A 15,428-nucleotide genomic window follows, 5' to 3' on the forward strand; every position below is an offset into this window, starting at 1 on the left:
GCCACGTATGACTTCCTCACCTGCACACTCAACTAGGCCCCGCACACACTTGATGAGGTGTCTTTTCCAATATATCACACAGTACTGTGCAAAAGTCTTGGGCTCACCTTTGCGTCTTTATATTTTTCCAGGAAAATGGGAAACAGGTGCAGCAGTTTATTAAAACGTGTAAAATGGGAAAAAACAGAGTTTGTACAGTCATAGCAGTACAAACATAATAGTTCATGACCACCTTTATTCTTCACCACAGCCTGAACTCTCTTTGACAAGCTTTTGTCTAATTTCGTTAAGTAGTCTTCAGGAAAAGTTCTCGGGGGCTTCTTGAAGGACATTCAAAGCCCGTCTTTGGATGTTTCTCCTTTTTTTTCTGTTTTCTGTCAAGCTGATCCCACATCGTCTAACACCCTTTTATTGTGGTATAGCAACGCTAGTGGGATGTTGTCCTATTACTGTAGAAGCTGGACAGTCTCCGTGAGTCCATGCTGCTCTCCGTGCATCTGTTCAGAAAGACTTTACCATTGTAACAGGCTGGCGCAGGCAATTAACTAACCCCAGCACATGTATGTAGGAACAGGGTAAAGCCATGGAAACTTGACTTGTATGGTCTTGTTCTGTTAACGCCAAATAAAGGTCCGTTGTTCTGTCTAACCGACTGGCCGCCGAGTTGTCCAGTTAACCTCCCCACCACATGCCCGCTGGTCCTGCTATCAACTGAATGTCATGGTCCGCGGCCCGGTGTCCGAGGAGCTGAAGGGATGCCCACGCCCACGGGTGTGGCTGTTAACTCCACACCTGCATCCCATCTCAGGCGATTATCAGGTGGACTATTTGATCCAGCCCAGCCAGCTGCTCCACGCCAGTCCGTTAGTCGTCTCACAGCGGTAACAGCTCGGCGTGTTTTTGAGCCACCTGCCTGTCCACCTGCCCGTCTGGAGTTTGGATCGCCTCCGGTACCAATCACCTCTACTTTCCTGGAGCTCCCCCGCGGACCCTCACCCCTCCCTCCGGCTCTCATGGCCCCGCTTTGACTGTAAGACTCATACTCTCCCCCACGTATGCTGCTATTTCCCCGCTCCCCAGTAACTCTCTTCCTCTTTCTGTTGCAGCCTCCCACAGTCCCGATTACTGCGTTCCTGCGTAACTCATCCCCCGGTCCCTTGGTTTTTCTAGTTTCTCGCGTGTTTTCCTTTGACCCTTCCAGGACACCTTTAGTTGAAATAAAGTTTATTTTTCGTACTCCTGTGCGTGTTGTCTCTGCTTCTGGGTCCAGCTTGTGTACTGAACTTCGGTTCATGACACTGAATGGATCAACTGAAGTTCCAGATGTAACTTTCAAGTCCTGTGTCGGGTTTTTGCTTGATTTTTTCCAATTTACCCGACTTTCAGGTACTGTTCATCTGTTTTAGGTTGCTATTTTTTCATTTGACTGTTACGTGTACACACAACACTGGTTTATCACTTCAGTTAGATGCCTTTTTGTATGCTTGAATGATTCAGAGGTCAGTGTGAAGTGGATCTTTGAAAGATTTTGACAGACCTTCAGAAAGCTTGAACAAATATTGCTCAAGACCTCTTTAAAACTTTCAATAAAGTCTTCCTCCTTGGAAGGAAAATATAAACACATGATAGGTGGCTCAAGACTTTTACACAGTACGGTGCATACAGATAATCCTGTATTACATACTGTGATAGATTAGACTAAACAGGATTCTTGCTGGGTTTTAACAAGATCAGAAAAACATGCTAACAGCAAACGCTCTGGATTTGACGTCTTATATTTTCTTCCCAGACGCAGCAGCTGGGTTTGTGGGACCCAAACAAAGACGAAGTCAAGCCAACGTCAACAAAGCACAAGAGTTAATATTATTCACAAATCATAATAACAAGTAGTCTGCATAAAGTCTAACATAGTTTATACCTCTGAGCCACAGAGCTGCTGTCGTACAATAACTACGACAGTAAAAGTACATGAAAGAAATAAATCATGGAAGCTGGTGACATTTCTTGAAATTACAGAGAACATAGACCCCGTTTTTTTTTTCTTTTGCTCTGCTCCTTAAACCAACAAATGAGTGCACATGAGAAACTGCTTCTCTGAGCATGCTCAGCGCCATCTGCATGACACACAGCTGCTCTCAGAGGGTTTTTCAGAATAAACAGCACTGGTCATCCTGATTGAAATTAGGAAACACTGGCAAAAGAAACTGTAAAGCTATTTGCGTATGTCACAGTTTTGGATGATAAAAGATGGATGCATTCACGTATTATATTCATTCGCATTGCTTCTTTGTTGATTTTGGGCCAAAAGGGATAAAATAGGTAAAATAGGGCAGCTCTCATCCTTAAATTTTAGCTATCGGAGAAGTTAAAGCCATCCAGATTTGTCATATTGTTCAGGAAATAGGCCAAACACAATCTCCCGCTGCCTTTCAGCCAATCACAATGTCAGATCTGTCCTCCCTCTCCACCTCACTCATCCACTCGCTTCTCCTCGCTCTGCCCCCGCCCCCTTCCCCACCCCCGTCCTGTCCCAGGGTCACGCTTTAATTAACACTTCAGGTCTTATGAGTTTCTCCATCTCCTGATACATGCCTGCACACACCCACACACAGTCTCTCACACTCACACACACACATGCACACGCTCTCTCCGCGATCCCATATGCTCGCTGCTGTAAGTGTTGATTGGAGGGTAAGTTTATTGACTCCACCGCACACGGTGATTAGCGCATCAATTTTCAATCAAATTGTAGTCGCAGCCAATCTGCGAGAGGCGCGCACCCCACACACGTGCGCACACTTACCTGCTCGTGGTACTCTATGCCCATCGACAGAGTATTAATAAGGATGGCAATCATGATTCCTCTGCTGAAGTATCTGCTGCCAACAATAAGTTCCAGTTTAGTTCTGAGCCTCGCCCAGCCGCACTCCCACAGCCTCTTCTTTGGCTCAGACAGCTGCGCGTCACTGAGGCACGAGCTGCTACAGTGACACGGGCTGTTACTGTGACACGAGTGGCCGTGGCGCTGCTCTTCAGGCTGCTCGTTAACATTTTCGCCGTCACTAAGTTGGTTGTAGTAGATGCAGTACGGGCATACCGAGGACTCTCCGGGGACTTCGCCCGGCAACAGTAACGCCGGATGCCCAGCAGAGCCTCCTGCACAGACAGAGATCAGAGGAGAGGCCACATCAATCATGCATCCACGAGGGTAGAGTAAAACGTCGCTTCTGTATGCAGACACTCTGTCATTTAATACAGCGGTCCCCAACCCCCGGGCCTCGGACCGGTACCGGTCCGTGAGTCGTTTGGTACCGGGCCGCGAGAGTTGAGGCTCAGGTCTGAAATGTATGGTTTTCAGGGTTTTTATCGGTTTTCAACGTTATTTTGTTATCGTTTTTATCGTTAACTCGGTTTTCCTGGGTCTATTCACGTGTGTTATGAATAAATCTTCTTTTTTCGGTACCGGTACTAGTTTTATTTTGTTGTATTTATCCGCGACACCTTAAAGGCCGGTCCGTGAAAATATTGTTGGGCATAAACCGGTCCGTGGCGCAAAAAAGGTTGGGGACTGCTGATTTAATATATTCTCGGCTCAGCAAAGGAGAGGGGTTTCTTTTCATTTCTGGGAAACAAAAATTCAATAACATGGAAACCACTGTGCTAGTGGGGCGGGGGGGGGGGGGGGGGGGGGGGGGGTTGCTTTGTGCAGACGGAGAGCTCTGTTATTAGAACAAGGATGCTCACGTGTGTGTGTATGTATGTGCGTTTTGTGAGGGTGGAGGAAGCTTGGGGGGGTAAGATTTCAGCAGAATTCATTAGTAAGGCACTCCGGAGGAATGCTCCAACGACATAACAACAAACACTAATCTAGCACGAGCAGTTCACTTGTCATCACAATTACAACAAATTCATGTTTCACTGGAGACTGATATAGTAAATCCAATCTGGTTGTTCTGCGGTGTGTGCGTGTGTGTGTGTATAGATAAAACTGCCTTCAAGGCAGACTTGTTGAAAATGACTGACTTCACTACATACACAGGAAATACACTAATCAGGAGATGTGGGTGGCTTACACGTAGCACCACGCTGAATGACTTCTGCTGCAAAGTTCTCCAACTACAGTTGGAATTTATTGCATCACTGAAGTGTATTAAACGCTGATATGTGAAAACGGATGCTTAAAGTGCTGTGAAACACGCAGGGAGCTGTGGAAGGGGAGGGGGGGGGGGCCTGATGATGTCAGGATTACCCGGATTAATTCAGCTTGGACTTTGAGATAACAAAATTTTAATGAAAAGGCTGCGTTACCAACTGGGCTGTGGAGTCGCAATGTGTTTTTGGAACATGACTCATACTGGGAATTAAAAGACAGGATATCTTGGCCTCTGCTGCTTTGATGTTGACAGTATATTTTTGTTTCTCCCAAGTGAATCTTCGAGTTTAGTGAGGGTGCAGTTTTATGGAGCATGCCTTTAAATTAAGTTCTTGTCTTAGAAATTATATGTGTAATTCAACATTGTCTGGCAGAGTTTTTTATGTGAAAAAGTCTCGAGCCACCCCTCATTTCTTTCTGTCTCCTGACCTCCTCTGATCCTGGCGATGATTTGAACCATATTTTTTACAGTCCAGTTCTTGTGTAATTTTCATACTTCAGCCTTGTCTCTTTCTTTCTCTTCCTTAAGAATGGCTTCTTGACAGACATCTTTCCACTGAGACCATTGCGAGGGTTCAGTGAATAGTAAATGGATCAGCTAAAGGTCCAGATACATCTCGCAGGTCCTGTGTCTGGTCTTTGTTGGATTTTCTTCCCTCCCATTTCTTAAGGGCAAAACTTTCAGACACTGTTCATCCGCTGTAGACAGTTGTTAGGCCTGCCATTTCTTCTTTTGTCCTGCACTTGACCTGTTTCCAGACATTTTTAAAGGATACACTGCACACCATGCTGGGATATGCCAAGTTTTTGACTAATGGCTCTTGTTGGAGCACAAATATTATTTTATGACTGTCAAACTGTGTTATCTTTGGCATTTCTCATAGCTTTAACTAAAGTGCCTAAAGATGTAGTTTTAAAGTGGCTCATTGCTAAGTTGTCTGAAATGCACAGATCCAGCACTGGTCCATCTCTTGAGTTAGGTGTTTTTATCCCTGAATGATCAGTCTCTTAAAGAAAGAATTCCTCAAAAGACGGTCAGGTACTAGGACTGATCTGAAATGAGGTTTGTTTGTTTTTTTAGTCTGAATAAAAACTTTGAAAGATCTTCAGAGAGCCCAGAGAACCATTGTTCAAGACCACTTTAAAAAAACGGACGGGTAAAGACTTTTGCACAGTTCTGCATTTTTATATTGCTTTCAGCAGTGCTCGATGTGTCGATGTGGGAAAATAAATATGCATAGTTTCAAAGGTTTTCAGGTTATCCCATATAAGGCAAAGAATCTTGTTAAAAGATCTTCAGTATTCTGCTACAAGTCATCTTCCTGAATATTTGCATCCCATCTCTCCACAGAGGTTTCAGGGAATCAAGCACGCAAGGCCCCACAAAGGAGAAGATGTAGATAAAAAGGTGAGAAATGTTTTGGATCAATTGTCTGGAGACACTTCAACCTTTAGGCTTGAATAGTACAACAGATCATCTGAATGATCTTCCAGTTTTTCAGATTTTTCCTCAAAGCTTTGCTGTTGTGAGGAATGACGGCATTTGCTTGATGTTTTTTAACAGCATGATTGTTCATGGCATTTTAAAACTGCTGTAAACATATAGTCCTCCTTTTGTCACATACATCATCTCATTACATGGATAATGCTCAGGCTACGGTAAACACAAGCTTATCTTTTAGCTCCTGCAGTGCTGTGTGAGGTGAAACCAGACGGGGAGTTTTGTTTCGGGATTGTGTCGTATCTGCACAGCGCTCTGAAACTTCACATTTTTCACTAAGTTTGTGCGACATGGGTAAGACTACAGACTGCAGTGGATGACGTAAGGTATAAAGTTACCATGAAACTGCCAGCTGGTACTGGCAAAATAAAAAGCATTCATATATATGAACACTTTATGATCCAACACTCTGCAAAAGAACAAGAAAAAAAAGAGGAGGCTGGTCTTTTTTCTGTTTGCAGAGTGGCTCTCCATAGCATTTACACATTTACGCAGCTGATCTGCCAGCCTTATTGATTATAGTGGAAGCGTGTGGCTGCTGCATGAACTTGCATACGTTACATGTTCAGTGTAGCCACAAGAATTTGAATTATAATACCTCTGAGTGTCGTCTTGTATAAGGGACACACAGCGTTATTGAATTCTGCTCGCCTTTTCAGTGCATAAAAATGTGCTCAGAGTGTAACAGACAGTGGCTCTGCTTCTTTTATCATACTGCTATGAGCTCCGAAAAGAAAATTAAATGTGCCTGCGCAGTGTTAAAGGTGATGAATGTCGCACAGATATCAAAGTTTCACTAAATAAATCTGAAGTGATCTGAATTTGAAATACAGCTGAGGGCAAGTGGGAAGATGTATTCTTGGTTAATTTGGGACTGCCAGAGATTATTTCTCAAATTAAACAAAAACAAAGATTATTCAAACGAACAACAGCAAAACAGTGGAGTAATCATAGACTGTATTAAAAGATGGACTTATTGTAGTTTCCAGGTTTGAAAACTGAAGCCAATGTGGAGCTGTCTTAAACCTGCGTTATGGTTGCAAAAAGATGTACATAAGAAAATCTACTGGAAAACTGCCCTTGGCTTGTGATGATCCCTGTCCTGATTAGATTATAGGCTCAGTTGATAGTTTCAAGTCTTATTTAATAACTCATGATGACATTTTGTAAATTAAGGTCTTTCATTAGGGTTAAAAAAAATGGGATGAAGTAAGAAATGCTTCACCAAGACACAAGCCAAGGTCTCAGAGCCACCCCACACTCGTCACGCCAGGTTTCAAAATCCCAAGATGACAGTTGCTAGGGCCTCAGTCACACAGGCCTGGAGACCAGTCTGCAACCTCCTAGCAAGCTCCAGTCACTACAGAAAAATGTGTTTTCCCCAGCTGGATGGAAGTTGCTGTCTTCCTCCAGGTGAAATCGTGGTACTCCTCCCAAAACATCCATGCATTTACTTTGGTCGCTAACAGATTGCTTTGCTGGCCTGTAGACTACACAGACTGCAAACAGTTGCCACTTACTCTCTGAGTTGTAGTGGAAGTTGAAAAAGTGCAGCACAAACCGGAAACCGACAATGCTCACAGTCAAAGCTAATTGCTAATTTGTAAGCAACCAACACATTTCAATGTCCATTTCAAGAGTTGAAACTTTTGCTTCAAAGGAAAAGAGTTCCCTTTTCTGGTTTGCGTCACACTTTTCATGGAAAATGCTCATGATAGCACTCATGTCCATCTTTTACATACAGTCTATGGGAATTTTAAAGCCTTTAATCCTGGACACGGGATCGAACTCACTGCTTCCACACGTGTAATAGTCAGAGTGTGACACTGTGATTCACACACTTTCAAACATTCACACACATCCCTTCATCCTCACCGTGCTCCAGCACCAGCTGCGGCAGTCTGTTGCCGGTCTCCGTAGCAACCAGCCTCTTTTGGTCCTGGTCCTTTGCATCCCGGTGACTGAAGAGGGGCGCTATGAAGGGATAATTAAAGCCGTTGCCTCCATTACTGACGGCGGGGTCAGTCTGAGGCTGATGGTTTTGGTGATGATGATGATAAAGCTGATGAAGGTGTGACAAGTCATTAGGGGCGTGGCCTGAGTGCCGGTGGGCGAGACCGTTCATCTCCCCGGCCCCACCGCCCCTGGCAGATCCGCCACCTTGCTCTCTGTGGCACGCGCACGAGCAGCGAAAGCGCGCGCGCGTCTGAGCGTAGCAGCGTGAGAGCCGTCGCCAAGCCTTACGGCCCAGGTGCGCCAGGTAACGGATGATCTCCTCGTAGCAGCTCCCTGGTTGGCTATCGCTGGCCAGCGTGGAGGCCGACTGATGGAGCTGGCGGGCGCGCTGCTCTGACTTCATTAAGGCGTGTTCTCTCTGTTTCGTTTCAGAAAATTGCGTTGCTATTACGACCAGGCACAGGTTGATCATGAAGAAGGAGCCCACCTACAGAGGACGACACACGTCACATACAATAAGTATAATTTTTTATGTAAATATATGGATGTGTGTGTGGCCATTTGTACTATAAGCATGTACTCACTATAATGAGGAAAATGAAGTAGATGAAGTTGTAGAAAGAATGTGCGTCCATGACATAGTACATGATGTCTACCCAACCCTCAAGAGTAATTACCTGAATGAAAACATGCACACAGACAACAACAGCGATATGTAGTGTGCACCTCATGGTAGCCAATCAGATTCCTGCGATTAATCCCAGAGACATTTACCTGAAAAATGGCAATCCACGCATATCCAATGTTATCAAAGTTAATAGCTCCTTTGTGTGGGTTCAATTCCCCAGCACGACACTCATTGTAATACTGATACCAGTTCACACAAGACCCGGGCTCATCTACTCTAAGGCCCATCTCTGGTAGGGCCTCCCCAGCATCCAGCAAGCAGGAAGTCCTGCCTACTCGGCGACGAGGCACATCAGTGCACCGGAGCATCCCGTTTTCTCTTTCCATGGAGCAGATGAAAGGGTGGTCGTCTGTGCCGTCGGGCCGATAGTAACCATTCAGGAAGGAAATGTTATATTTCCTGAAGAAGAAGAAGTTTCATGAGTGAACAGATGTTAGATTTCGCTTCGTGTAAGCATAACCGAATATAAGAGGACAACAAAAAATGTTGATTGTTTTCTTTACTGCCGACAAACAAATAACATACCATTTCTTTCAAAATCATCTTTTCAAAAATGATTAAACTGTTTTTGTCAAATGATACTTAAACTGAAGTAAACAGTGCATTTCTTGGTAACTACTTCAGCTGCAGAGTAATGAGTGTAATGTGAGAGTGGGTATTTATGACAAAAAGACTGCGTGGAGAAAAATGTCTCCCATTATGGCTCCTGGATGTGTGTGTACATGTGTGCGTGTTGTGTTTTTTAAATTGCATGAAGTTAATTCTGAACAATGGCAGAAAGGAAGTTATATTTGGCCCCAGCTGCACAGATCTCACGAGTAAGCCAGCATCAAGCACGAGTAACACGGAGCGGACCTCAAACACAAACGCTGAGTTGCTGGGTTGGATTCGAATGGTTTTCAAAAAGATAAATCATTTTATTGACCAACTGTTTCCTTCAAAGGTCTGTTTTCTTGGGGAAAGAAATGAAAGACGGTGTGAAACACACAGAGGTGCTAAAGGAGGAAATGAGGAAACAGAGAGGGAAACACAGATGAAGGGAAAAAGCAAAAAAAAAAAACCAGGGAGGGTGCATTGGAGAGATAAGCAATCAATCATGTGTGGTGTAGAGGAGGGTCACGGGGGAGCGCTGCTGCCTCACTTCTTATTAAGAAAAGTCATTTTGTTGTTTATGAAGCAGAAAAAATCAAAATCTTTACAGTGAACATGAAACTGGAGAAGGGTTCGTTTTGCTAAAATGGTACCGGATACTGTGCAGTGGGCTACTTGTGGGCTAAGCAAGAGTCGGTTAACAACTTCAACAACTACTGCAGACGGTAAGGAAAGGAGCTGTTCCTGCAGCAGAAAGTAATTCCAGCTGAACTGTGCGCATTATGTTGCAAATTAAGTGAAACAGCTGGAAATCATTTTTGCAAATGTCATTTTGTAAAATCTTGTACAACAAACTATGATCCACTCACTCGACTCTATTGGTAAAAATTACAGTGTCAGAATTAAATCTTAACCATCTGAACGCCCAGATTCCTCCAGAGAGAAGCCAGAGCATTCAGACTCTTGGAGCTGCGTGCCTTCTTGAACTTATGATGTAAGCTTAAGACTGGATGATATAACATTTCAAAAAATGTAACGATTAAAAAGAATCACCTCCAGGAAGCACTGATGACTCACAAAGAAAAATAAAACACCCCAGGTTTAGCCCCTTACCCAAATACTTTCAGCTGAGGAGTTATTTTTTTCCATTTCTTCTTATGATTATGCTGATAACTATTTGCAGATCTGGGAAATATTAATATTTGCACTGGCTCAGTTAAAGTTGTGATGAAATGTGTATTGTGTTTTCATAATGAGGCAGTCTTTTGCCTTGTTTATCATCCCCATGAGCGCCCAGATAAAATCCTTACATTAAGCAGCAAAACTCTCAGTAAAAAAAAAAAAAAAGTGATTCTGGGAGAAACCAGCTGAAATTAAAATGTATCCCTGACAGCTCTGAAGGTGCCAGATCCATCCTGAGCACGAACGCTTTGTTCCCATTCGTTTCACTGTGGAAGCTGCGAATCTGCGCAGCAGCTGAGCAGAAAACATTTAGGTTAATAAGGCGATGTAAGATCACAATGACACACCAGAAGATGCAAATAATTAATGAAGTTGCGCTGCTGTGCCACCTGCGTAAATTGCTCGCAATTTGGAGGGCCTCTATCCCGCTGCTGGGTGATGCCACAGCTGTTTAATAAACTCAAAGAGCAGCAGCCGGAGTTTCTACGTGTGTTTTTTCAGCATGACTCAGATTTTATAGCTTCCAGGCAGATTCTATAAGAACTGATATGCAGTATGAAGGAGATGAAGCTGATAGCGGTCAGTAGCCTTCAGGAAGAAAAAAGTGGAAAGTGCTTTTAATTTGCATTTGTTCTAATGTCCAGTCCTCCATCAGATCTACCATAAAATGTTCGACTAGAAGCTTCAGAACCGGAGAACTCAAGCCAGTGGATCATGTCATGTTTTTTACATCCAGTGTGATGGATATGTTATATAAATGTAACTGAAGGAGAAAAATACCCCTAAAAAGGTCAAACGGGGGCTTGTTTGTTCCCTGCACTGTGGTTTTATTGTGTGTGTTATCATTGTTATTCAGTTTTAATAAAGTGTATGCTTTGCTGCCTTTTCTAAACTGTGAGTTCATATTTTTTCTTCAAGTTAATTCACTCGACCCATGACAAGTCACCAAGTATTGACCCTGGTAACTCAATCTGTTTCAGGTTCTCTGAACTTCAGAGTATGCATAATGACTTTAAAGAGGACGCACTAGGATATATTATCTTATAAACCTTACATCCCACCACCATAATTTAGAAACCAGGTGCTCAGACCCAGTGGGCTCCTGCTACAGCTAACTCCTTCATATTGACTTTCCTCATACAGATGTTGTACATTACTGTGCGCAACTCTTAAGTAACTCTTCATTTAATGATTTCTTGCTAGGAGAATAGGAAATATGAGCACTGGGGAGGCCAATCCATGACTGACGCTGTTTCATTATGTGTTTTTCTATCCAGATATGCTTTTGTTAGCAGTGTGTTTGGGATCATTGTCATGCATGTAGACACTTACTGTTGCACCTTTATCTTGACCTTTTGCATACATATTGATGAAACCAAAAATTACCAAATACCTCTTGCTCCTGATCTGACATCCACCTTCTACCTGAGACCATTTCTTTAGTGAGCAGTAGATGGATCACCTGAAGGTCCAGATGCATTTCTTAGGTCCTGTGGACTTTGAATTTTTTTTTACCATATCTTAAACACATGACTTTCACATACCACTTGTCTGCTACAGGCAAGTCATTGCTTCTTTGGTCCTCCACTTGTGCAGTTTCCTCAATTTTTTAAGGTCCCACTGCACACCACGACGAGATATGCTAAGTTTTCAGCTAACAGCTCTTTGGGATCTTGGTGGTTCAAAAATACTACTTCATGCATCACAAGCTGTGTTATCTTTGGCATTTTACATAGACTCTAGAAAAGAAATAGGAATAAATAATGTGTTTTTGTGACAGGCTGCTAGTAACAAAGTGTGTAAAGATACAATTTAGAATTGGGTCTTTGATAAGTTGTCTGCTGTTTGTACGCAAAACACTGATTCATCCCTTGAGTTCACTTGTATGATTCATAGACCACTTTTAAAAAATTACAAGAAATTCTGGCTCCTTGAAAGCAAATTATAAAGAAATAAGAGGTGGTTCAAGATTTCTGCACAATACTGTATGGACACTAAGATAAGGACACTGAGCACTTTTGGTCGAGGCTGCTGCTGCTAGAGATTAATTTCAGTCTTTGCTTCTCCAATATCACCACAGATTCCTTTGTAAAGCTGCTGTATAAATAAAGTTAGTTATTGGCAAGAACCACAAATTCATTATCAAATGAGTGAATGTTTGGCACAACAACAATGCGTCACCACAGCACCATCACTGATTGTTGTCCAAGTTGCTATCTAAGAAGGCGAAACAGACGTTATCTGATGTTGTGTGATAATATGTGGTCATGTTTGTGAACATGTGAGCGGGAGTGGGAGTGGGAGTGACGGTAACATCATCAGTTAGACTGTGATCGAGCATGACATGAAGGATTGTGTGGGGGAGAACCGGAGTGACAGCAAACTCAGATGGTTTTACTGTGGAAACAGCCACTCAGAGGCAGCCACTGAATAACAGCTCCCTAAATTTATTTAGCCTTCCAAATCCCTTGATTTGTGATCCCTGATGCTCAAAGTGTCCAACGGGAAGCACGTAGCACCTCCGTGACGGAGCTGATTAGAGAACAAACAAGATCAGCCCATCTGTGATATCGATCCCCGAGTAAGGAGAGAGAGAAGCTGATCAGTTGTGAGCAAACTTTTGACAGGTTGGAGCAATAAAGCTGGCGCAACTCGTGCTGTGACATCGGCTGGTCACTATAGCAACTCACATCTTCACATCCTCTCCCATGAAACAGCGGTTCCTCAGTAGCCCCGCCCACAGCTGTACGCCAACGATGCCGAAGATGAAGAAGACAAAGAAGCAGAGCGCCAACACGTTTCCCAGCATAGGAAGTGTGTCCAGCAGGAGGGTCACAAGGATGCGCATACCTATCAGTGCACACACACACACACACACACACACACAGCATAAACACAGAAGGGTAGACAGACAAGCAAAGATCAGCAATAAGTCAATGCAAACTTTAGCAAAATGTCAGTCACAGTAAATGTTGGCCAGACAGGACTCTTTATGTATTCTGCACAAAACGCAGGCAGTGCAATTAGCTGAATGGCAAATAATTGGAGTCCAAACACTGATAATTGGCTCTTACTCCACTCTCCTAAAGAGAGCACATACAAAATCTTCCTCCTTCCTTCTTCTCTACTCGTTCCTACTTCAAAAACACTCTCAGATTTTACAAGAACTCAATGAGAGCCGCAGCAAGGTCACCAAGTGTAGTAAAAAGAAAAAAAAAGACATAAAGTTGGCTGGCCAACTTGTGCGGTGAGCTATCAAGAACAACACAAGCATCACAATGATTCGCATGACTTTGTTCACAATGTCCTGATTTATTTACACGTGCATCCATCACGGGGTGAGCTACAGCAGGTGCGTAACTCGGGAAGTTAAAGAAATGAAGTGGGATTTACAATCTAGTCGGAGCGTGCAAGGACGGTGACACGTTCTTCATCGTCCCGGCTGTGACTAACGATGTTGCTGACTCTCAGCTAAGGTGTTTCCACATCGGATGAGCCGCGCAGGAATCGCGGCCCTTTCTGCTCCAATTAAAGGGGAGCGGGAAGCTGATTGGACATGTTTTCGTAAACTACAAAATCATCAGATTTAACATTTCTTCCAACAGCCAGTGGCTTCCTGGAGTCTACACCCTGCACATATCGCCAAAAGCTTTCTGGTGATGCTCTCCCGGGCCTGCACAGCAGCCTTCTCTACTTCTTCTGTTTCGAGGCATCAATCAGCTGAATTGCACTCTCAGGAAAAAAGACTCCTAGTTGTTTCCCCTCTGGTCTCTTTGAGGATTTTTAACCTGCTGCACTGTCCTCTTGTCCCGACTGTTCTCCTGCACTGTTCACCCAGCTTGTATGCGGGCACACTTTCAAAGGTTGAGTCAGCACTTTAAATCAGCCTCACAGTTTCAGCCCATTGTGCGGACGTACAGTCAAAGCCATGAAAGACAATAAAGTAACCCAGTTTCTGTGTGAGCTGCATGCTGGAGGGGAGGGGGGTAAGACAAAAAATAAATAAATAAATAAATAAAAGGAGAAAGACTCACTGGGAACTCTGTTGATGGCTCGCAGTGGGCGGAGAACTCGAACAGTCCGGATAGCTGATAAGCTGACGTTGTGTCCGTCCAGCGAGTACTCCAGCATTCTGCGCAGAGGGAAAGCCACCGCTGTGTCACCGGCATCCTGATCAGCCTGACCTTGGCAGACCCTGAACGCCTACAGGGACTCTAGCAGAACTCCGGGATACAGAGCCTTTTAACTACCAATCACCGAGGTCTGTGTCTCTCATGACCGAATGATACGATTGTCATTCTGTGGAGCTATCACACACACACACTTCCACTGATATGTCTAAGCACGCATGCACACACGCTTGACATTTAACTGGCATTAAACAAGTGTCTAAGCTTTACACAAAACACACATACACACACACATGCACACACACAGACACACACACTCTTGGCTCATATTTAATGTCAGGCGCGCCTGCGTGTGAGTGCGCGTCGGCTGCGTGCGCATCTGTCAAGCACTCACCCCACTATAACAATGAAGAAGTCCAATCTGTTCCATGTGTCGCCTAGGTAACCGCTCTGACCTATGACCCCGAGAGCCACCATCTTCACAACCATTTCTCCGGCAAAAAACACAAAGATGCCATCATCCAAAGCCTGCACACAAACACACACACGGAGATCCAGAGGATTAACTGGGGGGGGGAAGAAAAATGTTATTGGAAAAACTTTTCAGACCCTTGATAATGAAGTGTGACAGTGGAATATAATTAGTCTGCAATTTCAGATTATGTGTGTGTGAGTGTGCTTTACCTGCAGAAAATAGGGGGTGTGGCCACAAGGCTGGAACATCCCTAGAGTCACGCAGTTGAGCAGGATGGCCAAGATGCTCACACGCTCGAACCACGTGAGGCACGGTTAAGGATCAACACATCGACAGAGAGTCTGAACACTGATTAAAGCAACAAAATGAACACATTTAATGAAGCTGTGCTTGTAAACTTTAGGGCAGAGGTGTCAAACATAAGATCCAAGGACCAGAACTGGCCTGGCGAAGACTCCATTCTGGTCCACTAAAAGGCCTCATCATAGATGTTGAACTTTTCCTGTTGATAAAGACCTCTCTCATTGCCGTTCATACTACACCACAGTAAAGTAATAGACAATTAAATGATACTAAAGTTGCTGTTTTTCAACTTCTTTTGTCTATTTCCACATTTATAATGTAGAAAAACTGAGACGGACTGTCGAAATTTACACTTCTTCTCCTCATAATAAGATTTCTCAGGGATTAAGTGTGCAGTTAAATGCCTCTACGTTGATATAAAAGAGAATTTACTGGTCTGGTCCAAACGA

The 15,428-nt window shown here is 43.8% G+C and overlaps 1 protein-coding gene across 1 annotated transcript in view; it reads right to left on the reverse strand.

Moving 5' to 3' along the window:
* The window catches only part of LOC146385824 (voltage-dependent T-type calcium channel subunit alpha-1H-like), a 60,600-nt gene that overhangs the window by 31,197 nt on the left and 13,975 nt on the right, over window positions 1–15,428 (reverse strand). The window contains exons 3-10 of the mRNA XM_084931797.1: window positions 14,886–14,979; window positions 14,596–14,729; window positions 14,106–14,203; window positions 12,762–12,921; window positions 8,385–8,697; window positions 8,195–8,287; window positions 7,530–8,097; window positions 2,804–3,156 (exon numbers count right to left, since the gene is read on the reverse strand). Of these exons, the coding sequence (XP_084787923.1) occupies window positions 2,804–3,156; window positions 7,530–8,097; window positions 8,195–8,287; window positions 8,385–8,697; window positions 12,762–12,921; window positions 14,106–14,203; window positions 14,596–14,729; window positions 14,886–14,979 (1,813 nt within the window). The remainder of the gene's footprint in view (window positions 1–2,803; window positions 3,157–7,529; window positions 8,098–8,194; window positions 8,288–8,384; window positions 8,698–12,761; window positions 12,922–14,105; window positions 14,204–14,595; window positions 14,730–14,885; window positions 14,980–15,428) is intronic.

This window comes from Perissodus microlepis, chromosome 6, assembly GCF_051167445.1.
Source record: "Perissodus microlepis isolate ML-2025 ecotype Zambia chromosome 6, ASM5116744v1, whole genome shotgun sequence".
Taxonomy (NCBI): domain Eukaryota; kingdom Metazoa; phylum Chordata; class Actinopteri; order Cichliformes; family Cichlidae; genus Perissodus; species Perissodus microlepis.